This window comes from Schistocerca americana, chromosome 1 (genome assembly GCF_021461395.2).
Source record: "Schistocerca americana isolate TAMUIC-IGC-003095 chromosome 1, iqSchAmer2.1, whole genome shotgun sequence".
NCBI lineage: Eukaryota > Metazoa > Arthropoda > Insecta > Orthoptera > Acrididae > Schistocerca > Schistocerca americana.
In genome coordinates, this window is record NC_060119.1 from 896107501 (window position 1) to 896132952 (window position 25452).

Consider the following 25452-nt stretch of genomic DNA (forward strand, 5'->3'; position numbering starts at 1 on the left):
CAGCGCGGTTCCGGACTGAAGCGCTTAGAACCGCTCGGCCACAGCGGCCAGCCACTTTAACCTTCTCCGTACGATTAATCGTAGGTGTTTAATGGATGTCACTGTTTCTTCATCTGTTATGCTCAATATGTTACAACTACAAAGGCGTGCAAAAATTAATCACGAAAGATGTGCCACGAGTGTGATACGGTAATGGCGATGGCAGTCATTAAAACAAAGGCGTTCACCACTGCGATACGACCTTCTCATCAAATTTCAATCAACAAGGTCGTCCTCGGAGTGTGAAAATATCTTGTTGGCGCCCTCCTACATAGGGAGAAATGATCATAATAATAAAATAAGAGAAATAAGAGCTCGCACAGGAAGATTTAAGTTCCGTATTGCCCGCACACTGCTCGAGACTGTAACTGCAGAGAAGAAGCTTAAAGGTGGTTCGATGAACCCTCTGCAAGGCACGTAATTGTGAACTGGAGGGTAATTGTGTAGATGTAAATGTACATGTAGATGTTATGAAGTGCCACTGCCAAATAATGTAGCTCGACAAAAATTGAACCACATGCAGAAAGAACTGCTGCAACTTAGTGCAGAAAGTAACTGCGAGAAATGTATGAGAGGAATAGAAATGACTCTTTTATTCACAGACATTAGTTACACTCAAGTCATTGCGATTCATAATGGTGCCCTGAACGTTATAAAAGGCGAGAAATTGTTCTTAGGAAGACGTGTGCCACCACAGACGGCAAATCACGTCTGCAACGTGCTGTCATGCTGGCCACGAGATTAGAAAGGAGTTCTTGTGGTAGGAGGTTCCATTCCTCCACATGTGTGGGTGATAACAGCTGGGTGGTCGCGATGCATTTCGAAGTGCTGGAATACGTCTCCTAAATGCATTTCCCATGTGAAAATGAGCGTACGGCATTGTGGGCCTGGAGTTCCCCATTCAGGGAAGTTCGGCCGCCGAGGGCAAGTACTTATTGCATTTGACGCCACATTGGGAGACTTGCGCCTCGGAGATGGGAATGAAATGATGATGATGGCAACATAACACCCAGTCCCTGAGCGGAGAAAATCTCCTGCCCAACCGGGAATCGAACCCGGGCCCCTTGGCGTGGCATTCCGCTCCGCTGCCCACTCAGCTAATGGGGGGAGACATCCCCCATGTGATCGATGAGATTTAACTGTGGAAACTGACAAACTGTAAATTTCTGTGAATTATTTTTCATTCCGAGATCTCCTCCACCTGCGCAGTCCGATTAAGTTGCGGATTGCCATTAACAAAAATGAAGTCAGAGCCCAATGTACACCTGATAGAAAGGAGTACAGTGTCACAATAATGTTGACCTGTGAGTGCACCGCGTTCAAAGATTTTGATGGCAGTACGCCCATGTAATATGGCTTCCACACCATAACACCTGAACAAAAAGAGCCATCTCCGACAATGCTGGACGTATCCTCCATCCTATGGTCACAGTTGGGGACAGGTAATGCACTGAGGAACATTACTGCAGACTATAGATTTGGTCAGTCAGGTGTTACGGTGTGGTGCAGCATAAAGTTACATGATCGTAATGACCTTCAGATCGTTGAACAGGGTACACTCACCGATCAATGTTATTGTAACACTGTACTCGTATCCCATGTGCGTCTTTTCAGGGTACATTCGACACTGACTTCAGTTTTGGAGATGACAATGCGTGACTGCATCAAGCTGCGAAGATAGAGGAGCTCTCAGAACGAGAGAGTATTTGGCTAATGGAGTGACCTGACCATTTCCCCGACATAAATCCCGTCTAGCACGTGTCACATATGTTCGGGAGACTTATTGCAGCGCCTCCATACGCACCAACGACCATCCAGCATTTCTCAACCGCACTAATGGAAGAATGGAACGCCCCACCACAAGAACGCTTTACGTCCCTCGTGACCAGCATGGCAGCAGGTTGATGGGCATGTATGGCTGGAGCTCTGCATTTTTGCAACAAGTTTCGGTAAATAGCTCTTACAGACAAGGTAAAGCTTTGACTCGGTCGGCCAACTAGAACTCAGGCCGTGTGATTTTCGTTTGTGTGCCTCATGCAGTTTTAACTTTTAATTGTTAACATTGGGCCCGATAGATCCCCAGCACATTTAGTTCAGCTAAATTTGTAAGAACAAATTTGGCTACACTGCCTGCCGTCTAGCAGTCCTCTGTCACGTCTGTTTATTTCCGGCCACCATTTTTCCATTCTTGTGCTGCTCATTGTTATTAGCGTTGGAAAGATATTTACTGGTAGGGAAGTTCCTAGACCTCCACATTAGCACTTTCGTTACAAGATAGTGACGAACAAGTTGGTGTAAATTCTCAAACTCATGCTTAAAATGGCAAGTAAGGATTTTCTTTGAGAAATTGGCTTCGGCTTGGTCAAGAGCAGCGAAAGAAGAGGGCAATACTGGATTGCTTATGAAGAGAAATTCGGCAAAGGGCAGAAAAAATGAGTGGATCAACATCTGCTGTTAATGACAAACCAGCACAAGAAGAAGCGCCAGTTGCGGAAAGTAGGTGCATCACCTGACCTAGAAATAATGATTTAAAAATTCAATTTATTTGTCATCGATGGGTAAAACATAAGTGCGTCAAACATTTCCTTACAGTATGTGATCAGTGTCTAAATAGTAACTGTAATGAGTCATCAGAAGAATACTACTGAATCACTGAATATACAGCTTAAATTGCGTAAACATAACTGTAGATATTATCTTTTATGTAATGTAATAAAATGCATTATTTTTACAAATAAGCGTCAATTGATTCAATTTCGCAGTTTATATGGTTGTCTCTACATTAATTTGTATTAAATAACCTAGTTATTAATATAATAAGTACTTAGCAACATTAACATATCGTGAAAATCCACTGGACCCCACGTTGCCACTTGTGTAAAATAATGCCACGTTAACAAAGGAAGGTTAAGTACAAAGCACTCTCTTCAGCGGCAGCACATCGATCAAACGTGGAGACTCTGTCAACATCTATGTCTCGCCTTTTATAATGTTCAGGGGTCCATCACAAACCGCTGCGAGTTCAGTGTAATTGTTGTCTTTGAATAAATGTTCGTCTCAACGGATGTTTCTTTCAGTTACCTTCAATACTATACTGTTCCTTCCAGGCATGCTCCAAGAAATTGTATTTGGCAGTGACACATTAAGCGAAATTTACTTTCGTGAGCAATAGTTTTGGGTTTATTGCTGTACACCTTGTCTTTAATATAGCCCCACAAAATGGAGTCGCATGTGTTCAGATCCGGAGAATGTGGCCTCTGGGTACTCCAGAGCCAGAGTGTTCCCTCCAGGACATCACTCTCCTGTTTCGATGAGATCGAACTCCGTCTTCCATGAGCCACATCTTGTCGAAATCAGGATCGCTTTGGATAATGGGGATGAAATCATTTTCCAAATGCTCCACGTCCCGTTCGGTAATCACCGTGCCTTCAAGGAATATCGCACCGATTACTCCGTGACTGGACATTGCAAGCCGGCCGCGGTGGCCGAGTGGTTCTAGGCCCTTCAGTCCGGAACCGCGGGACTGCTACGGTCGCAGGTTCGAATCCTGCCTCGGGCATGGATGTGTGCGATGTCCTTAGGTTAGTTAGGTTTAAATGGTTCTAGGTTCTAGGGGACTGATGACCTCAGATGTTAAGTCCCATAGTGCTCAGAGCCATTTGAACCATTTGGACATTGCACGCCACACACTTACCCGTTTAGGGTGAAGAGACTTCTCGATCGCGAAATGCGGGTTGTCAGTCCCCGAAATGCGCCAATTTTGCTTGTTGACGAACGCATTCGAATAAAAGTGGGCTTCGTTGCTTGACAAAACCATGCAAGCGCTTACTAATTTCCATCATACCCCGCTGCCAATCGGGTAGTTTGAAAGTTGTAATACAAACCGTTCAGAAGTTAGGACGATTTTATTTCATACAGTTCAATAATTAGTCCATTAAATTTCGGGCATGCAGCGGCGCAAATAAAATTTCCTCCACTGATATTTCGGCCGCGTATCGCCCGACCATCCTCAGACTGAGACCTTAGTGCATCGGGCGCGCTGTATATCCGATAAAGACAATTTGCAAGAAGAGCTCACATACCTCAAGAGCATTTCTAAAACGTATGGATTTTCTCCGGAACAAATTCGTAGAGCATTCGATGCAAAACCTAAAATGCAGGTATGTAAGGGGCAAGAAGATAGTAATTCCTTTAGATCTAGTGCGGTTTTTCCCTATGTGGGTGCTCTTTCCTCGAAGATAGCCCTATTCTGAGAAACACTGTGTTAAGGTGGTCTTCCAGCCCCCCACGAAGATTGCAGCTTTACTCGGCTCTGTGAAGGACGATTTACAGCTTCGTAAAGCGGGTGTGTATCAGATTCCTTGCGGAAATTGTGAGAAGTCATACGTCGGGCAAACAACACGCGCCGTTCGTGAGAGGTGTGTGGAGCATCACAGATACACACGCTTATTACAGCCAGACAAGTCAGCTGTGGCCGAACATTGTATTGATACAGGGCAATCCACGAATTACAGTGGAATGAAGATTTTAACATCCACCTCTTCTTTTTGGGAATCTGTCTTCAAGGTAGCTATAGAGATTAAATTAGCTAATAATTTGGTCAAAGCATGGAATCCGGCTCTTGGAGTAATTAAAGTGGAGAGAAGTCGTGATGGTGTCACCACCACCGATCATACATCGATAAACGAATCGAATGTCTGTACGCCTTCGCCACAGGCGGCGCATGTGTTAAGCGTATTTCTCTGCCGCCGACCAGCATCAGTGACCCGCATGCGCAGTACCGCCGCGGTGGAGCATAAAAGGCCGCGCTTGGTATCTTGTCATCAGTCCTGTGACTCACTCTGAGGAGAGTCGGATGATAAGCGGCCGAAATATCAGTGGAGGAAATTTTATTTGCACGGCTGCATGCCCGAAATTTAATGGACTATTCATTACACCGCGAGAAGTTGAAAATGCACAGTTCAATAATTGTCACCCTGTATACGTCGTATGTGAACAAAGTTTCATTCGACTGAGTCGAGCCCTTCGTTCCGTTTGGGCGTATGTAACGTCCTCATGCTGCGGCTGGAGGAGTTCACTTGCTGGGCCTCCGTGGTTTGCAGCCCCCGTCGCCGGCGTCGTGTCGTATCGTGTCGTGTCGGCAGCAGGCGTCGCCTCGCTCGGCGTGGCCTGCAGCCTGGGTGGCGCACTGGCGACGGCTCATAACGCGCGGCGCGGTGCCGCCTTCAAAAGGTGGCCGCTCGATAGCCGCTCCCCGGCGTTTACTTAGAATATACGAGCCCGGCCCGTCCCCGGATTGCCGCTCTCGGCAGCCGGCATTTAATACCTGCTGCACCTCCCGCCGTCCCCTCTCCTGCCGTCCTGCCCTTCACACCCGACGTACTCGCCGTCGTCGACCTTCACTTGGCCACTTGCAAACTTGAAGCGCACCAGGACTCCTCACACGCAACAATCACGTATACTGCACACACCTTGCAGCGGATTGTGATTGCATGCAAAGCAGCTTGTCAAAGCCTTTTTATTTTGGGGACACCTATAAAATCTACACCGTATACATTGCAGCCTCCCGTCGGTTAATTAAGTACCTATATTTCGTTATATACTTTACTGACAGTGACTGTAATGCTTTTCGAAATAAATGGATGATTGGTGGTCGATAAATAATCGTTGCTCTGTGACTTCTCAGCACGGGTAAGAACTTACATGAAACGAAATAGCATTCTCATAAATGCTGTACAACAAATGGTATCAGTTTGATTGTAGCTGCGTGTTTGCAAGATATCCATGCGCTCCCAAACCTTTGCATCGTGATTCTCATTAACGTTTAAAAACTTCCTAAGTGATGTAGGTGACGCTGAGACAAGTAATTTAATGTAAGTCAAATGGAGCCAAAAATGTCGGGAAATATCCCGAAAGTGGATGACAAATGTTGAACATGTGATGTTACCTAGTGACGTACCTCGTAGTACGTGCAGCAGTTGGACTTGTCGATCCTACCTTCGAAAGCAAAGTAAAGTACTACTTATCGCTCCGCTACGCTACTCTGGTATCGTGCTTGCATTATCCCATGTGATACGGTAGTGCTCCCGATTGTGGTAATACGATGAATCGGTTTGCATTGAAATAGCTTGCAGGCATGCATCTATGTCATACTGCTGCTAATTCAAATGCGCTTGCGGGAAGACGTTTTTACGCAGAAAGTTTCCCACTGTGCGTTTTACCTTCTCACGCACGGTTTGTTACTGATGATTGTCGAATGCGTGAAACAGAGCCCCTGCACGTAAGTCAAAACTGAAGGCTAAAAATGTATTGAGGGAAGGTAACCCAATGGTCAGCCATGCTGCATTCTGAAATGAAGGTCAATTATCTGATAAGACCTAACGTATGAAATGACATCTGCTTTGTTGCTATTTGTGTGCACTACTGTGTCCCAATGGATGATACATGAACGAAAACAGAGAAGCAAGCGGAGCCATGTGCAGCACTGCCCCCTAATGGCGCGGGTAGGGTCGACGATTACAACCGCTGTACGTGAGGCGAGTTACGTCATCTGGTGCCGTCACATGTTCAACGCTTGTCATCCACTTTTGGGGTATTCCCCGATATTTTCGGCCACTTGTGTCTTATATCAAATTATTTACTTCAGCGTCATCTACATCGTGTGGAGGGTTTTTAAATGTTAATAGGAATCACCCAGTATAAACGTTTCTCAGTTTAGCCACTCGTTCATAGGAAACGGTAGACAAGGTGTACAGAACAACCTGTGATACCTCCCCGCTTGATAATGCATACGTTAACCCTTTCCTGGATTACCTGAATGAATCCGTGAGCATGAATACCTCCTACATGTTCTCCGTAGATGTCTCATTGATGTTATTCCTTAAAGCATTCTGGAAGAAGGATGGATTCTTTCAGAGATACAAGCAGGTGACCTGGAGATCGGGTAGCTAATCTATTTGAAATAAGTCCTGGAATGCCATTACGGTGTATTTATTAACAGCCGGCCGCTATGATCGAGCGGTTCTAGGCACTTCAGTCCGGAACCGCGCTGCTGCTACGGTTGCAAGTTCGAATCCTGCCTCGGGCATGGATGTGTGTGGTATCCTTAGGTTAGTTAGGTTTAAGTAGTTCTAAGTCTAGCGGACTTGATGACCTCTGGTGTTAAGTCCCATAGTGCTAGAGCCGTTTGAACCATTTATTTATTAACAAGCACCGTAAAACAGTTTTCAATGAACTAGTTGAAACAATTTATCACAAAAGTGACTAAATTCGAGAACATAGTTAGAATGACTAGTACAGAGACCAGATGTGGATGACATCCTGCCACCGACTGGCGAGATCGGTACACAGCAGAAATCTTACGAACACTTGTATAAGTTCGTACCTATTCATGGGCTATTGATAGCAGAATAATTTTCATTTGTTTACTAATTTGCATGATTTACAGCATAGTGTTACTGTAGTGTAAAAGATTTAATGACCTGCAGGTTTCCTCAAGAATTTACTAGGGCGAAGTGAGTCTTAACAATTAATGCCTGATAAAGAAAAATCTCAGTTTCTAACCTGAATTTATGTTGTTGCCCTACACACAGATCTCCAAACAGGTATCTTTCTATGGCACGCGAATATCTCCTCACTCCGAAGACTCACTAACGCACGTTATGGTCCAACCGTCAAAAACGCCTTCGTGGGAAATAGTTTTTGAACAGCTGCATAACACAGTGAATTAATTCTGCTAGCTGCAGCGTCCCAATAAAAATGCAAAATTACGAAAATAAAATGCTTTCCAAAATAATGGGGACTTGCAGGTTGAGCAGCAATACTGTGACCCGAATGAGATTTTCACTCTGCAGCGGAGTGTGCGCTGATATGAAACTTCCTGGCAGATTAAAACTGTGAGCCCGACCGAGACTCGAACTCGGGACCTTCGCCTTTCGCGGGCAAGTGCTCTACCAACTGAGCTACCGAAGCACGACTCACGCCCGGTACTCACAGCTTTACTTCTGCCAGTACCTCGTCTCCTACCTTCCAAACTTAACAGAAGCTCTCCTGCGAACCTTGCAGAACTATCACTCCTGAAAGAAAGGAGAGCTTCTGTTAAGTTTGGAAGGTAGGAGACGAGGTACTGGCAGAAGTAAAGCTGTGAGTACCGGGCGTGAGTCGTGCTTCGGTAGCTCAGTTGGTAGAGCACTTGCCCGCGAAAGGCAAAGGTCCCGAGTTCGAGTCTCGGTCGGGCACACAGTTTTAATCTGCCAGGAAGTTTCAATACTGTGACCATTTGTCGAATACAAATCTTGAAATTGTATAGAGAGCGAAATACCATTCACTAATTGTGGTGTAATTACTAACGTAGAAACTCTCCAAAAATCCCCAAATGTTGTCACCGAATTTTACTTGAACAGGCTGTAAACTTGAGGCTTTTCCGCGACGTGCCATCGATATGTGGAGAGACCTCACTGAACGTGTAGTTCGGTACCTCACAAAGGAAGAGTACTTCATTTGTTGACAAATAATATATCCGATTACGGATTCTTGCTAAACGCGAAATTACAAATAAAATAATAGTAACGTGTGGTGCACGACCATTGGATGGTTGGGACGAATTAATTTTCGTGTCAGCTGAACATCAAATTAAAGAAAAGCACAATATGGCATGAAATGGTAAAGAATCTAACCACTGCGTTTAAATTGGCGAAGGAGAGACGCCAGAGCTTAAGGAGGCTTGGCTTCCATTACTTTGCAATTAGTCTTGTGTAAAATGACATCGGTAGAATTTTGGTCTCGCCACGACAGTATGCACATACCCACCTCGTCTGCCGTAAATAGGCGAGCGCACACAGTGATGCTGATGGGGAAGGATAGCCGTGTTTATCGCCCATAGTGTGCTTCTAAAAGTTCAGTGCATAATTATTCCATTAATTTGCTGTTTGTTGTCGTTGTTTTGTGGCCTTGTCACTGTCCCTTTTACGTCACTCGCGCTGACAGTATAGCCCGCCGTGAGGTCGCCATCCTATGCTGGCACGGTCAGAGGACAGAGATCTTCACATAAGAATTTCTTTAACTGCCGACAGGGGAATGGTATCAAGTGGGACAGCTAATTCGACGTAATTAATCTCCCGTTCATCATAGATTTATTTCGCAGACACTTTAAGACCATGATTAGAAACACGCGCAAAATTCTGTCCATCATGGCACGCTGTTTGATAATATCATCGTTATTAGATCAGTTAGAGCTGCATCAAACCAGTCTCAGGACTGAAGACCACAACAACAACAACAACAACAACAACATTAAATCAGGTAGCTAATCAACCGTAGTAATAATTCATTGGCAGAATACAAAGTAGAGAGTTTATCCTTACAAAAAAAAATGGCTCTGAGGACTATGGGACTCAACTGCTGTGGTTATCAGTCCCCTAGAACTTAGAACTACTTAAACCTAACTAACCTAAGGACATCACACACATCCATGCCCGAGGCAGGATTCGAACCTGCAGCCGTAGCAGTCGCACGGTTCCGGACGGCGCGCCAAGAACCGCGAGACCACCGCGGCCGGCTATCCTTACATATGTGGCATCATTAAGAGATGACATTATGAGTTGTTTGGAGGAGTGTTGCTCCTCCTGTAACTAGGAAGCTCCCCTTGCCTATGCGTTAACTTCCTATAATGTCTATCATTCATCTAGTCAACGGTGCGAAATAAGAGGACACCAAACAATGTACCCTTGGATATTGCAACGATTTTCCTGTCAATAGCAGGGTTTATTATGCGAGACTTCTTGCTTACCTTGAGTTACAGGTATAGTTACACAATAAACTGCTGACTGCTTAGATATAGGAGCGTGACTCTAAGAGGATGTAGGTGTTGCTTCGTGGACTTTATCGTTTATCATCATCTAAATGTTCATGTGTGTGAATTCCTAAGGGACCAAACTGCTGAGGTCATCGGTCCCTAGACTTACACACTAGTTAAACTAACTTACAATAAGAACAACACACACCCATGCCCGCCGGCCGAAGTGGCCGCGCGGTTCTGGCGCTGCAGTCTGGAACCGCGAGACCGCTACGGTCGCAGGTTCGAATCCTGCCTCGGGCATGGATGTGTGTGATGTCCGTAGGTTAGTTAGGTTTAACTAGTTCTAAGTTCTAGGGGACTAATGACCTCAGCAGTTGAGTCCCATAGTGCTCAGAGCCATTTGAACCACACCCGTGCCCGAGGGAGGACTCGAACCACCGGCGGGAGGGGCCGCGCGATCCATGACATGGCACCTCAAACCTCGTGGCTACTACGTGCGGCTTATCATCATCTGTCTGGGTTTCTGAGAGCAATGAATGCTCCAGCAATGACTCAGAAAATGTTCAGTCATCCCAACAAACTCTGGGCTACTTTCTACATGTTACCTGGAACGTGAACACAGTTTTACTGAGCAGCAGCAATCAGCTTTTCCCTTATCCACTTGCACACTACTGATTCACAGCGAAAGTGTGGTACATAACTCTCAAGTCTTCAGATGTGATCCACTTATATAATAAATGGCTTACTATGACCCATGACGATTAGGTAAAATGACGTATTGTATCTGGAAATACTGTCGTTATTTTGATTTTTAAGCTTCATTGTTTGTCTGTTATACGGATTTTTTGGGGAATCTACATGTTTGAGGTACATTTTTCACTGGGCAAAGTATCTGTTGCGCACTCCCTCTATTCAGGGTGATTCAGCTGTTCTTACTCACGAGTTTTATGCAACCCGAAACACCCTCAAATACCACGTGCGAGATTTTCATATTCTTCCGCTCGCTATGTGTAAACTATTAGTCTCACCGAAAAAATGAACAGGATCTTTATATAGAAAAATGTACTGTAGTAATATTTTGTGCTGGCATATATTTTCGGGAGAGGGCCAGGTCAGCCAGGCAGGCACGCCGGCCCCAGATCGAATCCGCCCGGCGGATTAACGACGAGGGCCGGTGTGCCGGCCAGCCTCTATGTGGTTTTTAGGCGGTTTTCCACATCCCCCTAGGTGAATATCGGACTGATCCCCAGGTCCCGCCTCAGTTACACGGCTCGCAGACATCTGAACACCTTCGCACTATTCCATTTATTTCACTAGTCGCAGACAGTTGGGGTAACTAATTCCCTCCCAGGGGGGGGGGGGGGAGTATGGGGTGGCGGCAGGAAGGGCATCCAGCCACCCCTTCAACAAACACTGCCACATCCGATTAACCATGCCGCCCCTGCGTATCTGAGGGAAAAACGGCACAAGCAAAAGAAAGAAAAGATATATTTTCGGGAGATTTCCTAGTTCTCTAATTATTCAAGAAAAACGTTCAAAAGTGACCTTCAAACGCGTTATTCTTAAATAACTTGAAAACTGTTGCTTCCAGCGAATACGTATCACAGTGAAAAATTTAACTGCATTAAATTTCCCACAAAAAGATCAGTTGAAAAAAAAAAAATGAAATGATCGTATGGCATTTATTGCCTGGGGTATCCCCTTCGGAGTTGGGCCGCCGTATTGCAAGGCTTTTTTTGTTGACGCCACTTTGGCGGCTTGCGTGTCAATGATGGTGAAAGACACACAACACCCTGTCCCCTGCTGGGAATCGAACCCGGGCCCCCTTGCGTGATAGGCGGTAGCGCTACCACTGCGCTACAGAGATGGACGAAGATCAGTTCATTTTTAATGTAGAACTAGTAGTTTGCACATACTGAGGGAGCATGAAAATCTCGCGTGTGGTTTTTGAAAGTGTTTCAGGTTGCATAAAACCTATCGGTAGGGGCAGCTGAATCACCCTGCATACAAGGAAATATGTTAAGGTGGTTCCTCTACCGAATTGTAGCCTCTTTATACAACCAAAAGCTACGTAACCAGTACTGACGTTTATATTAACTAGTAAAAACGTGTTTCAAAACGTTATCTTCAGCTTCAAGTGTGAATTTTGCTTTTTAGGAAGTCACAATGAAAACTGCCCACTGAAGATGGTGATAGTCTCCGAAACGTGTCGCGATTAATGAATGTTAAGTTTATGTATTCTCGCTTTGTAGTGTGTGGTGTGATGTTTGTGAGCGCTGTGTGCTGGGAGGGCTGGCGTTTGTCGTGTTGTGCAGGCGGTGTGGGTGACGGCGCTGGCGCCGTACGGCGTGCTGGTGATCCTGCTGTGCCGCGGCGTCACGCTGCCGGGGGCCGCCGAGGGCATCCGCTACTACCTCACGCCGGAGTGGCACAAGCTCAGCAACGCCAAGGTCAGCGCCGCAGCTGCTGCTGCTGCTGCTGCTGCACTGCGCTCTGCCTGCCGCTGCGAATACCGTCCCGTTGACCAAGATATAGTAGTCCTTGCTTCGTAGCTCTTCACTGGAACATCTCTGAGGAATAGTTCTGTATCGACTGATGTGTGGCGCAAAACATTACATCACACCCTCTCTTGTAAATGTTTGGATTTTGCATAAACACAGGGAAATATCAACTAGCATTAACTGACTGTTCCTTCAGTTCTTGATACAATAAATTTTTTGTATGAACAAAAACATACAGAACAATATTCTACAATATTTATTACTTATTTCACAATCCGATTTTCGGTTATTGCGCCATCATCTGGAACAAAGATACCTGTTCCTGATGATGCCGTAACACCCTAACACCCGAAAACCGGTTTGTGAAATAAATAATAAATATTGTAGAATATAACACCAGTATTGCGTACGTTTTCATTTATAATGAATAAAAATTAAGTGAAATGCGTGACAAGTGGGATTAACTGAAACTATATTTACACTATTGGCCATTAAAATTGCTGCACCAAGAAGCAATGCACATGATAAACGGGTATTCTTAGGACAAATATATTATACAAGAATTGACATGTGATTACATTTTCACGCAGTTTGGGTGCATAGATCCTGAGAAATCAATACCCAGAACAACCACCTCTGGCAGTAATAACGGCGGTGGTACGCCTGGGCATTGAGTGAAACAGAGCTTGGATGGTGTCTACAAGTACAGCTGCCCATTCAGCTTCAACACGATATCACAGTTCATCAAGAGTAGTGACTGGCGTATTGTGACGAGCCAGTTGCTCGGAAACCAATGACCAGACGTTTTCAATTGGTGAGAGATCTGCAGAATGTGCTGGCCAGGGCAGCAGTCGAACATTTTCTGCATCCAGAAAGGTTAGTACAGGACCTGCAACATGCGGTCGTGCATTATCCTGCTGAAATGTAGGGTTTCGCAGGGATCGAATGAAGGGTGGAGCCACGTGTCGTAACACATCTGAAACGTAACGTCCACTGTTCAAAGTGGTGACCGAGACGTGCAACCAATGGCACCCCGTACCATCACGCCGGGTCATACGCCAGTATGGCGATGACGAATACACGCTTCCAATGTGCGTTCACCACTATTTCACCAAACACGGATGCGACCATCATGATGCTGTAAACAGAAACTGGATTCATCCGAAAAAATGACGTTTTGCCATTCGTGCACCCAGGTTCGTCGTTGAGTACACCATCGCAGGCGCTCCTGTCTGTGATGCAGCGTCAAGGGTCAACCGCAGCCATGGTCTCCGAGCTGATAGTCCATGCTGCTGCAAACGTCGTCGAACTGTTCGTGCAGATGGTTGTTGTCTTGCAAACGTCCCCATCTGTTGACTCAGGGATCGAGACGTGGCTGCACGATCCGTTAAAGTCATGCGGATAAGATGCCTGTCATCTCGACTGCTAGTGATACGAGGCCGTTGGGATCCAGCACGGCGTTCCGTATTACCCTCCTGAACCCACCGATTCCATATTCTGCTAACAGTCATTGGATCTCGACCAACGAGAGCAGCAATGTCGCGATACGATAAACCGCAACCTTGATAGGCTACAATCCGAGCTTTATCAAAGTCGAAAACGTGATGGTACGCATCTCTCCTACACGAGGCATCACAACAACGTTTCACCAGGCAACGCCGGTCAACTGCTGTTTGTGTATGAGAAATCGGTTGGAATCTTTCCTCATGTCAGCACGTTGTAGGTGTCGCCACCGGCGACAACCTCGTCTGAATTCAGTGAAAAGCTAATCATTTGCATATCACAGCATCTTCTTCCTGTCGGTTAAATGTCGCGTCTGTTGCACGTCATCTTCGTGGTGTAGCAATTTTAATGGCCAGTAGTTATGTTTGAAACAACAAAAACTGAAACACCAAGAAGGCACAGACGCCTGGCATCACATTCGTGCCAGACAGTTCAAAATGGTTCAAATGGCTCTGAGCACTATGGGACTTAACATCTGTGGTCATCAGTCCCCTAGAACCTAGAACTACTTAAACCTAACTAACCTAAGGACATCACACACATCCATGCCCGAGGCAGGATTCGAACCTGCGGCCGTAGCAGCCGCGCGGTTCCGGGCTGCGCGCCTAGAACCGCTACACCACCGCGGCCGGCACCAGACAGTAGAGTAATGCAAGTAAACAAGCCGGATGCGAAATTTCGTATTACGGTAATTATAAAACTGAAGAAGCTTACTGGTTCAACGAGGATGCATGAACATCAATTTCCTAAAACAGTATGAACCAATTCTAAAAAAAAAAACAAAAAAAAATCATTAAAAATAAGCGGCCGCCCGAAGTGGCCGTGCGGTTAAAGGCGCTGCAGTCTGAAACCGCGAGACCGCTACGGTCGCAGGTTCGAATCCTGCCTCGGGCATGGATGTTTGTGGTGTCCTTAGGTTAGTTAGGTTTAATTAGTTCTAAGTTCTAGGGGACTAATGACCTCAGCAGTTGAGTCCCATAGTGCTCAGAGCCATTTGAACATTAAATTAAAAATCAGCTTTAAAGATTATAAGATCTCCGAGCGCTTTTAACCCCAGAACATTCCTGGCTTATCAATATAATTCTGCGTTGCTGGGTGCATAGTGTGTCTTCGAATCGTAAAGTTGCTGATTGAAATCATGGTAACAGAGCGTATTTGTTACTGTTATTTAAATTCCATATCAACAACAGATAGAAATGTTAATTAACGAGTACCGAATCATAATTGTTTAATGAAAATAACATCTTTTTATTTTTAATTACTTATCACATGGAGGTACCCCTATTCATAATAAACCAAAGTTTGGTGCAAGAAAACACGAAACATCGTAGAGAAAATAAAAAATCTGAGAGAAAATAAAAAATAGACTGGATGTACTTAGTTCTTTTTCATTTCGCAGGTTAGTATAAAGTCTTAACGTATTTTCATTCGATCAGTGCTAAAAATGAAAAAAAATGTTGTTTTCGCTAAAAATCATGATATCATATTCCGCTAATTAATACGTACTAAATTTAAATGCTGCCGGCTGATCTTTGAATGTTTTGCGCTCATATTTACTTGTTTTGTGAATCTGATGTCCAAGCTTTCTCATTCATCAGCAAATATGAAGGAGTTACTCGGAAGTTCCACCCGCTCAAAAGTCGAGGGACAACAAAGCAGCGAATGAGACGGCAACAGACGAGATTAACATCAATTTCCGTCACTGATTTTGAATACAATACAGTCAGAAACTGTCATTGCTACTGATACGCCTCTTCGACCATGCAAGGTTTAAATACAACAGGGCAAATCTTTTTCATTTCTGATATTGACTCAAGAAATTATATAGACACTTCGAAGCTTACCATATCATCGGGAACTGTAGTTCATTCTGTATTGAAGAACCAGTGCCCACATGAGAGCAGAAGAATTTTCGTGCTTGCCTTTTGTTTTACCCTTGAAAGAAGCATTAGTGCTGTGGCTGAATTAAAAACAAAGCAAGGAATTCTGTAATATCGAGTGCATAGCAGATTATTTAAGGATTTCACGTGGTTCGCATTGGACAACTTACCATAGGTATAGATCTTTTATAACTTTGAAAATGATGAATAATTGGTTTTGTGACGTTACCTCAGAACTATTTCTGCATCTGAAAATGTCCATTATTCTCAACAATTAACAAAATAATAAATTTGCTTGAATTTCACCATCACACAGTTTTCGTAGCACTTCTGAAATAATGTTTTTGGTACTTGGATCAGTTGTCATTTTTGGACAATATTTATCCTTACGTGCAATCTGTTCCTACTTGTAATAATGCTCATGAATCCAACCGCTCTACAAGTAAGTGCGGAAGAAATATTTGAAGGCCGAGGCCGGACTGTACTTACCTGCAAGATGCATAAGTTCACTTGATTCCTGGATCTCTGGCTGCTACTCACTGATGCGACAGTCATAGTTTGGCCGCACTGATCACCCTTTAAACATCATTTACTTGTAGCTCAGGCAGAAAGTGCAGTGCATTATTCATCAGCCAGGTATGCCGATCAAGACTGGCCTTTGCGTGAGTACAAAGACAATTGCATTTGTTAGCCAATAATCACACTCAAACTAACAACCCACCAGAGGCCTTTCTTCAGTCCATTTCACACAGATCGTACGAAATTCAAGAATTATGACTCAAATAGAAATATTTATTTCGTAAATTTTACGATGTAGTGGCCTCAAATACAACATATAACATTCGAAAGTAAGTACTCTAGGTGACAAAAGTCATGGGATACCTTGAAATATCGTGTTTGACCTCGTTTTTCCCTGCGTAGTGCAGCTCTTGACGTGGCGTGGACTCAACAAGTCGTTCGAAGTCCTCTGCAGCAATATTGTGCCATACTGTCTCTATAGCCGTCCATAATTGCTAAAGTATTGTCGCTGCGAGATTTTGTGCACGAACTGGCCTCTCTATTAAGTCCCATTAATATTCGACGGGATTTAAGTAGGGCGACCTGGGTGCCCAAGCCATTCGCTCAAATTGTCCAGAAAGTTCTTCAAACCAATCGCATACAATTGTGGCCTGGTGACATGGTGCATTGTTTCCAAGTAGCCGAAAACAACCATTTCCGTCAATGATCGGTTCAGCTGGGCCAGAGGACCATTCCGTGTAAACACAACCCACACCATTATGGAGCCACCAGCAGCTGGCACAGTGTCTTGTTAACAATTTGGGTCCATGGCTTCATGGGTGTGCGCCACACGCGAACCCTACCATCAGCACTTATCAACCCAAAATTGGGACTCATCTGACCAAGCCACGATTTACCAGTTGTCTAGGGTCCAACCGATATGATCACGAGCACGGGAGAGGCGCTGCAGGCGGTGTCGTGCTGTTAGCAAAGCCACTTGCGTTGGTCGTCTGCTGTCACAGCCCATTAAGGACAAATTTCGCCGCCATGTCCTAACGGATACGTTCGTCATACGTCCCACATTGACTCCTGCGATTACCCCATGCATAGTTGCTTTTCAGTTAGCACTTACAAATATATGCAAACGCCGCTGCTCTTGGTCATTAAGCGAAGGCCTTCTGCCACCGAGTCGTCTGTGGTGAAACGTAATGCCTGAAATTTGGTATTCTCAGCACACTCCTGACGATCTGGATCTCTGATTATCGAATTCCCTAACGATTTCCGAAATGAAATGTCCCATGCGTCCAGTTCCAACCTACCATTCCGAGTTCAAAATCTGTTAATTCCCTTCTTGCGGCCACAATCCCATTAGTAACCTTTTCACATGAATCACCGGACTACAAATGACAGCTCCGTAATGCACAGTTCTTTTATATCTTGTGTACGCCATACTACCACTATCTAGATACGTGCATATTGCTATGCAATATGTTTGTCACCTGAGTGTGTTACTGAAAACCTACCACCCACGATTTTATGCGAAGCAGCAGCTAACACAACTGACAGCACCCACGATCGCTTTGAGTAAGAAAATGGTGCTGCTGATTATACACTATAACTATCGGGACTGAGCATATCTGTGTCCGTTCTCACTCTCTGTCCACGATGCATTGCTGTGTAACCGTTCCACGCCCTCTTAACTGAGTGAATGTCAGCCATTCTACTGTACGTTTACAAAATTATTAGGGCTGGGCAACTGTATACAGTCTCTGAATGCTAATTTGGTATGAAGTGATACCTCGACGTCGTGGAGTGGAATCAAAGAACACCTGGAAGTGTTCTTCGAGTATCCCCTACAGGCGAATTGTATGCGAGTCCACAAAGCATCGACAGCAGGTTTCCACGGCCGGTATTTGCGTTCTTGTTTTTCTTTATTTTTTATATTACAGGCTTTAAGCTGTGGTCAAAGGCATATTTATGTGTCTAACGTTTCTTATCCCAATGCTAAAGACATCATCAGAATTTATAAAGATTCACATAGTAGTTTCACTCTTACAGAATCTCAGCAAGGTGGACTTTGATGATATCTACAGCAATGAGAGACGAAAATTGAGGTAGGAAAATATGCCTTGTACCACAACCTAACGCTGATAAAACAAAAGCACCCAGAAAGCTTTAACTTTTGTTGCTGTTGTGGGACCGTTATGAACAACTTGTCAATCATCTGTAATCAGTAAGTGTGTAGTTAGGCTCGGTTGGTTTGCTTCTTGTTTATTCGAAGACTTCGTAAGACAAGTGCCAATAATCTCCAGTTTGGGAAATAGAATGGTGAGGATGCACGGGAATGAACGCACAAGAAAGGTACCATAGTGGATGAAATAGAAAGCAGATGACTTTTTTGGTTAGGAATTTAATGAAAATGGAACAAGAAAGAATACCTCAAAACGTATTGAATACTGACTGAGAAACAGAAGACGCAAGGGGAGACCGCGACTTAAATGAATTCTAGGGATAGAAAGGAGTATGATCAACAGAAATTTGACCGTTGAAGAAGACATATGAAACAGGTTATTATGGAGGCTGTAGGACTCCCTCCAATATGCACGATCTAGTCACGTTAATGTGACCACCTCCTATATTGGACGTCAACGTTCAGTAACCACTCACAGACAGCAGGTTGCAGCACTTACAGTGGAGGCTATATAAAGCGTGTGGTGGGAACGCGGGAAACAGCGCAGTCGTTGTTGTAACGCGGCAATGGAGCAATTTATCTGATGTCCGAAAGGACATGATCATTAGCTTTGGAGCCATGGGTGGAATCATCCGTGAAACGGCTAAGTTTGTAAACTGTTCGCGTGCCCTTTGGTTTGCCGTACATGGCAAAACGGCGCCATTCAAAACCGTCGACGCGGCATCCTTTTTCAATCACGGATCATAGATGGAGGGTTGAATGATGGATGCAAAGATGTGTACGGGCTAATAGATGAACAACTGTTGAGCAACTGAAAATCCAGATAAACCGATGGGCTACCAACAGTGTCTCCTGAACGACCATTCAGCGAACATTGCTGTGTATGGGCCTCTGCAGCAGGTTCCTAGTTCATGCACCCATGCTCACTGCTCGTCATCGGCTAAGAAGGCTGGAATTTTCATGCCGGTACCGCAACTGGACGTCTACGTCCACTGAGTGGCCTTTTCAGACGAATCTCATTTTATGCTCTATCGAAAAGATGGCCGTTGAAGCGTATGGCCCTGCAGCAGTCGTCGTAAGGGTTCAGGCCGGAGGACCAAGCATTATGATTTAGGAAGCATTTTCGTGGAATTCTGTGGGAGATCACCCATGGGGACTATGTCCAATCCTACATGCAGTTTGGTTCTTCCTTGGCATCTACCAGCTGGACTATGGCACGTGTCCCACAGATTCATTTGTACGTGCGTGGCTCGAAAAGCACCACTATGAGTTTACCGTACTCCTCTGGCCACCGAACTCACCAGATCTATACCACATCGAGAATCTGTGGGAGCACCTCGATCGAGCTGTTCGTGCCATGGATCCTCAACCGACAGACCTAGCGCAGCTTTCAACGGCACTGGAGTCGGTATGGCTCCACATCCCATTCGATACCTTCCAGAACCTTACTGACTCTCTTTCTGCACGTTCTCGCTGCCAAAGATGGTTATTCAGGCTTTTCACTGGACTGTACATATCCATATATGTCTTTTTCTTACATGACCATTAGGAAAAATGATCATTTTAGTCATAACACGGAGTTATGACAACAATTTTTTCTCTCCCAATTTTCATAACTGTCTTGTAATTAATAAACTGGAGAAATGAGCTTCAAACAGGTACTGTTGATTGTTAGAAGAATCTTGAATAACAAATTGTCCAACATTTGAAACTGATGCTGTCATTCTTGAAAGTCAAAATGATCTCTTTCATGTTGTATCAATTGTTCTGGTAACTCACTAATTGTCTTGAATCTCTTAATATCTTCAAATAATAGAATCATGTTGGCGTGGTATAGAATATGTAAACTTACTGAGACTATTACTTTTACATACAGTTCTCTAGAAACCGGATACGAATGCATTATAGGGATAGAATTTTTGAATTTATGGCGTCAAGCACAACACTATGTGATCAGACGTATCCGGACACCGCCAAAAACACACGTTTTTCATATTAGGTGCATTGTGCTGCCACGTACTCCACATCAGCGACCTCAGTAGTCATTAGACATCGTGAGAGAGCAGAATGGGGCGCTCTGCGGAACTCACGGCTTCGAACGTGGTCAGGTGATTGGGTGTCACTTGTGTCGTATGTCTGTACGCGAGATTGCCACACTCCTAAACATCCATAGGCCGACTGTTTCCGATATCATACTGAAGTGGAAACGTGAAGGGCCACGTACAGCGCAAAAGTGTCCAGGCCGACCTCGTCTGTTGACTGACAGAGACCGCCGAGGGTTGATGAGGATCGTAATGTGTAATAGGCAGACATCTATCCATAAAATCACACAGGAATTCCAGATTGCATCAGAATCCACTGCAAATACTAAGACTGTGAGACGGGAGGCGAGAAAACTTGGATTTCATGGTCGAGCGGCTGCTCAAAAGCCACACATCACGCCGGTAAATGACAAACGACGCCTCGCTTTGTGTAAGGAGCGTAAACATTGGACGATACAACAGTGGAAAAAACGTTGCATGGAGTGACGACACAATGTGGCGATCCGATGGCACGGTCTGGAAATGGCGGAATCCCGGTGAACGTCATCTGCCAGCGTTTGTAGTGCCAACAGTAAAATTCGAAGACGGTGGTGTTACGGTGTGGTCGTGTTTTTTATGGAGGGGGCTTGTAGCCCTTGTTGTTTTGCTTGGCATTATCACAGCACAGACCTACATTGATGTTTTAAGCACCTTCTTGCTTCCCTCTGTTGTAGAGGAATTCGGGGACGGCGATGGCATCTTTCAGTACGATCGAGCACCTGTTCATAATGCACAGCCTGTGGCGGAGTGGTTACACGGCAACAACATCCCTTTAATGGACTGGCCTGCACAGAGTCCTGACCTGAATGCTACAAACACCTTTCGGATGTTTTGGAACGCCGACTTCGTCCCAGGCCTCGCCGACCGACATCGATACCTCTTCTCAGTGCAGCACTCCATGAAGAATATGCTACCATGCCCCAAGAAACCTTCCCGTACCTGATTGAAGGTATGCCTGCGAGAGTGCAAACAGTCATCAAGGCTAAGGGTGGGCCAATACCGTATTGAATTCCAGCATTACCGAGGGAGGGTGCCACGAATTTGTAAGTAATTTTCAGCCAGGTGTTCGGATACTTTTGATCACATAGTGTACTGGAGCAGTAACCACATTGTTGAAAGGATTCCTTGAACAGGTACTAAACCACCGAAGCCAGTATATTCAGAGACTAATACTGGACTCTCTCAACGTAGTGGAATAAAAACTAATTCAGTTCCATACTTCAGAATTACTCCTACCTGTGACTGCGTGTTAGCAGTGTCATTATTGTAATTTTAGAATATCAAAAGCATTTATTGTAAACTTTATTGCCTCTTGCCTACATCATTTACATTCATGTGATCAATGTCACACGGCATACGCTTATCAAGTTGTGATAGAGGATACGGGTAATAATTCGAGTTCTGTATCGTGTGAATATATTTTGTGGATCATTGGATGAACAGAAGCGTTTGTAAGCGAAATTATGGCATTCGCTTTACTGTTACGTCAATTTCCGTGGTGCTACTTCTTTCATCATTCCTTATAGTTTTCATTTGTAAATTTAAAAACGGATAAGCTTCATCTACGAGGTGCCGAAAAATTCGTACAGAGAACGTACAGGACACAACAAGGTTCATGCCAAGGATCTAATTAACATACTAGAGATAGTCATAAGGCTTTAATTATCACCACGAAACAATAAAGTTATGCAATTTTTATGTGCCACAAGACTGCAGATATGTACCTCCAAAAAAAAAAAAAAAAAATTATTCGGGGTCATTATTAAAGCTTAACGACTACCCCTCATACTTGTTATATCTTCTCCAAAGATTTCTACTGCAAAGTTATTATTTGCGGGTTAACTGAAGGTGTGAAACTGGTAGTATGTACACCTATAGCCAGTAGCCGCTGTTATCAGCGAGCCGGCCTGGTGCTCCTGTTCCAGGTGTGGATAGACGCGGCGTCGCAGATCTTCTTCTCCCTGGGTCCCGGCTTCGGCACTCTGCTCGCCCTCTCCAGCTACAACAAGTTCAACAACAACTGCTACCGGTGAGTGCACATGCTAAAACACAGTCAGAGACCTTAGTGTAACACCAGTCATCTTCAACGAGCCTGTGAAGTGTCCCTCTTCGGCATCCACCAGCCCTGGGGTGAACTTAATTTAATCACATTGTATTTTTCTTTTATCGTCTGATGTGTGAGTTCCCTGAAGCGAATCATACAGGCCAAAGATTTTGCTACGTTATACTCTGCCTTCCTAATGCTTTTGCGTCGCGGGAATACTCACTCACGTCAGCAGCGGCTATCCACGAGTTCCTGGTGATGAGCGCAGTGTGGAGCAAACTATGCGACTGACTGCGTCACTGATCAGCAAAGAAACATTTGTAGGTGTATGTGGATTAATTCTCGGCACTGCTACACTTGCTAACCAGTCTTAATGACGGTCGCCAGCAATGCTTTTACCTCCGTAAAAGTTATAATTCGAATATCAGCGATAAATGTCCCGCAATAATGTAACTGCGCTGGAGAGTGTCAAAGGTGCTACTACAGGACTGAAAAATTCACTCCGTTCCAACCGTCTCCAACTGGTTCCTTGAAACGTTCACGGAAATCGTCGCTAAGGGAAAGCAGGGCCACACTTAAAGATCGTACATTGAACATAAAACCCAGATCAAAATATTCCTCGTTTTTATGAAAAATAGGCAAACTCCTAAAAAGTCCGTCCTTTACGTCAAACACCATCTCAGGCTAGATAATAGCTCCACAATCTGTTACGAGATCTAAGCCAACCAATCACGTGAGCACTTGCTAAGCCAGAAAATTCGCCTACAAGTAGTGGGCCAAAAAATCTGAATTCCATATCTGCATGCCAAACGCAGTCGACAGTTATTGTAAAGTTTTACAAGTTGATAGAATAACTTTTTTGATCACTGTGCCTGAACAGCCAGTAACTCTATCACACAGCATCTCAGCGCCTGACAGCCTGCAACTTGCCTTCGCACCCAACAGGACTAAACGCCACTTCCTAGAGTTCACAAATTCCAAGCAACTTCCAACTATATATTTAAACATTTATGCTTTTCAGGTACCGAGGACAGCAAAAGATTGGCTTTTGAGTCTAGTATGAGTACACGCATCGGTCACCCTCTTTCCCCAGTAGTACCTCTTATCAGAAAAGTACGGCTTCCCGGCAGGACTTCCGTAATTATATTTTCAATTCAATGATACTGAGACAACGACGTCTTTAGACAGTTTCTGTGCACTGAGCAAGCCGGCTGCCGCGTTTGTACGTAATAGCGAATCTCACAGCCTCATGTCATGAACGTCTATCGGGTCAGACTAAATTTAATTGTAAAATTCCTTTCTCAATTAAAATATCATTCGGATAGTTACTGTTCCTAACCCTTGCCTGACTGATATCGTGTTCAAAATCTTCATGAAACCATTATGTCCAGACCAGGAACACAAATCACTCCAGTCGTGAGCCACTCTTTCTCACTGCGAAGTCTGTAACAAGTTGACGCCATTTAGGTCCAAATGCAGATAAATTATTCAGACGTTGGGGCAACAGATATCAGCCGCAGTCATATCGAATGCCTTCACACTTTTGATGTTTCAAGGAGACAGAAACTTATGTAACATTGGTATTTGACCTATTTATTTTCTCTTCACAAATATTATTATAAAAACGAATTAGTGACGAACAACTGTTTTCTCCCAATCGAAGGTAAAAGTTTTACTTGTTTGAATATCGTGCACGAGCTGTTTGTGGCGTATATTCCATGGGATAGCTATCAATTGTGAAGCAGTCAAGGCACAGAATTCTTTGTACTGATGTAATATTTTACTGCGACAGTGCATAAGACGCAAATTGCCTCGACATACAAGAAGTATGTCATAAGGTTATATAAAAATTTCCTCCCATAAAATCGCAACGTTCACGTTTCCTCACTTCAAAGCATGGTTACTGGATTGTCTACTCTTGGCAATATAAAAAAAATTATGCAACAAGTGCATCGAAGTCCGAAATTACTGACAAGAAAACTGCAAACAAAAAGGAAAATAAACGCATTTTCCTCTCCAACATTTCAGTAAGTGATCACCACGAAACGTTTCACCCACGTTCTGTTATTTTCAGGTGCCTTTCTTTCCCATTAAATATTTACAAGAAAACAAGAAAATGGGTTTCAATTTGAGCTATTTAATTTTCCATGTTGCACAGATGCGTTTGTGACCACGTGAAATATATTTAAAACAAAGGAACCATCCCTGATTGTTGAAAAATGTGTTCCTGATCTGGACATAATGGTTTCATGAAGATTTTGAACACGATATCAGATCCAGTTCAGGCAAGGGTTAGGAACAGTAACTATCTGATTGATATTTTAACTGAGAAAGGAATTTTACATTTGAATTTAGTCTGACCCGATAGACGTTCATGACGTGATTAAGTTAAAATGTGAATAATAAAAAATATGGTGTACTATATTAACTTATCTTCACTTTCTAAAATAACTGAATGCATATCAACAGTATAATTTACACAAGGAAGAAAAGGAAATTAATAATAATGCTCGGTGCGATTCACTTGCGACTAAAACACACAGTCCTGCAGGAAATATGTGTCGCATCTATAAAAGTGTCGGTACTGCCAGTCGCAGTTTTCTAGAAGATTTTCCTGTCTCAACTCCAAATGTCGATGTAATGACTCAAATGGCAATGGTAGCGTGACAGTCTTCTATAACGAAAACGTGACTAAGAAATGGCAATTCAACTTACTTTATGAATCTGCACTGCCTAATGGCCAAGTTTTTAGTCGATCTAGTTTTAAATGGTGCAAAGGAAATTACACGGCTGCGTCGCCGCTAGGACTTGCAGGCCGTTGGCGCCGTGTGCAGCGCCTGTCAGGGAGTAATCAGAGTTCTCGGAGGAAAGCTTAAACGACGCATGGCGTGCTGCGCGCAGCAGGCAGATGGGATTAAG

At 44.2% G+C, this 25452-nt stretch overlaps 1 protein-coding gene across 1 annotated transcript in view; it reads left to right on the top strand.

Moving 5' to 3' along the window:
- LOC124594968 (sodium-dependent serotonin transporter) overlaps positions 1 to 25452 on the top strand; it is a 487047-nt gene that overhangs the window by 319932 nt on the left and 141663 nt on the right. The window contains exons 6-7 of the mRNA XM_047133493.1: positions 12151 to 12285; positions 22415 to 22518. Of these exons, the coding sequence (XP_046989449.1) occupies positions 12151 to 12285; positions 22415 to 22518 (239 nt within the window). The remainder of the gene's footprint in view (positions 1 to 12150; positions 12286 to 22414; positions 22519 to 25452) is intronic.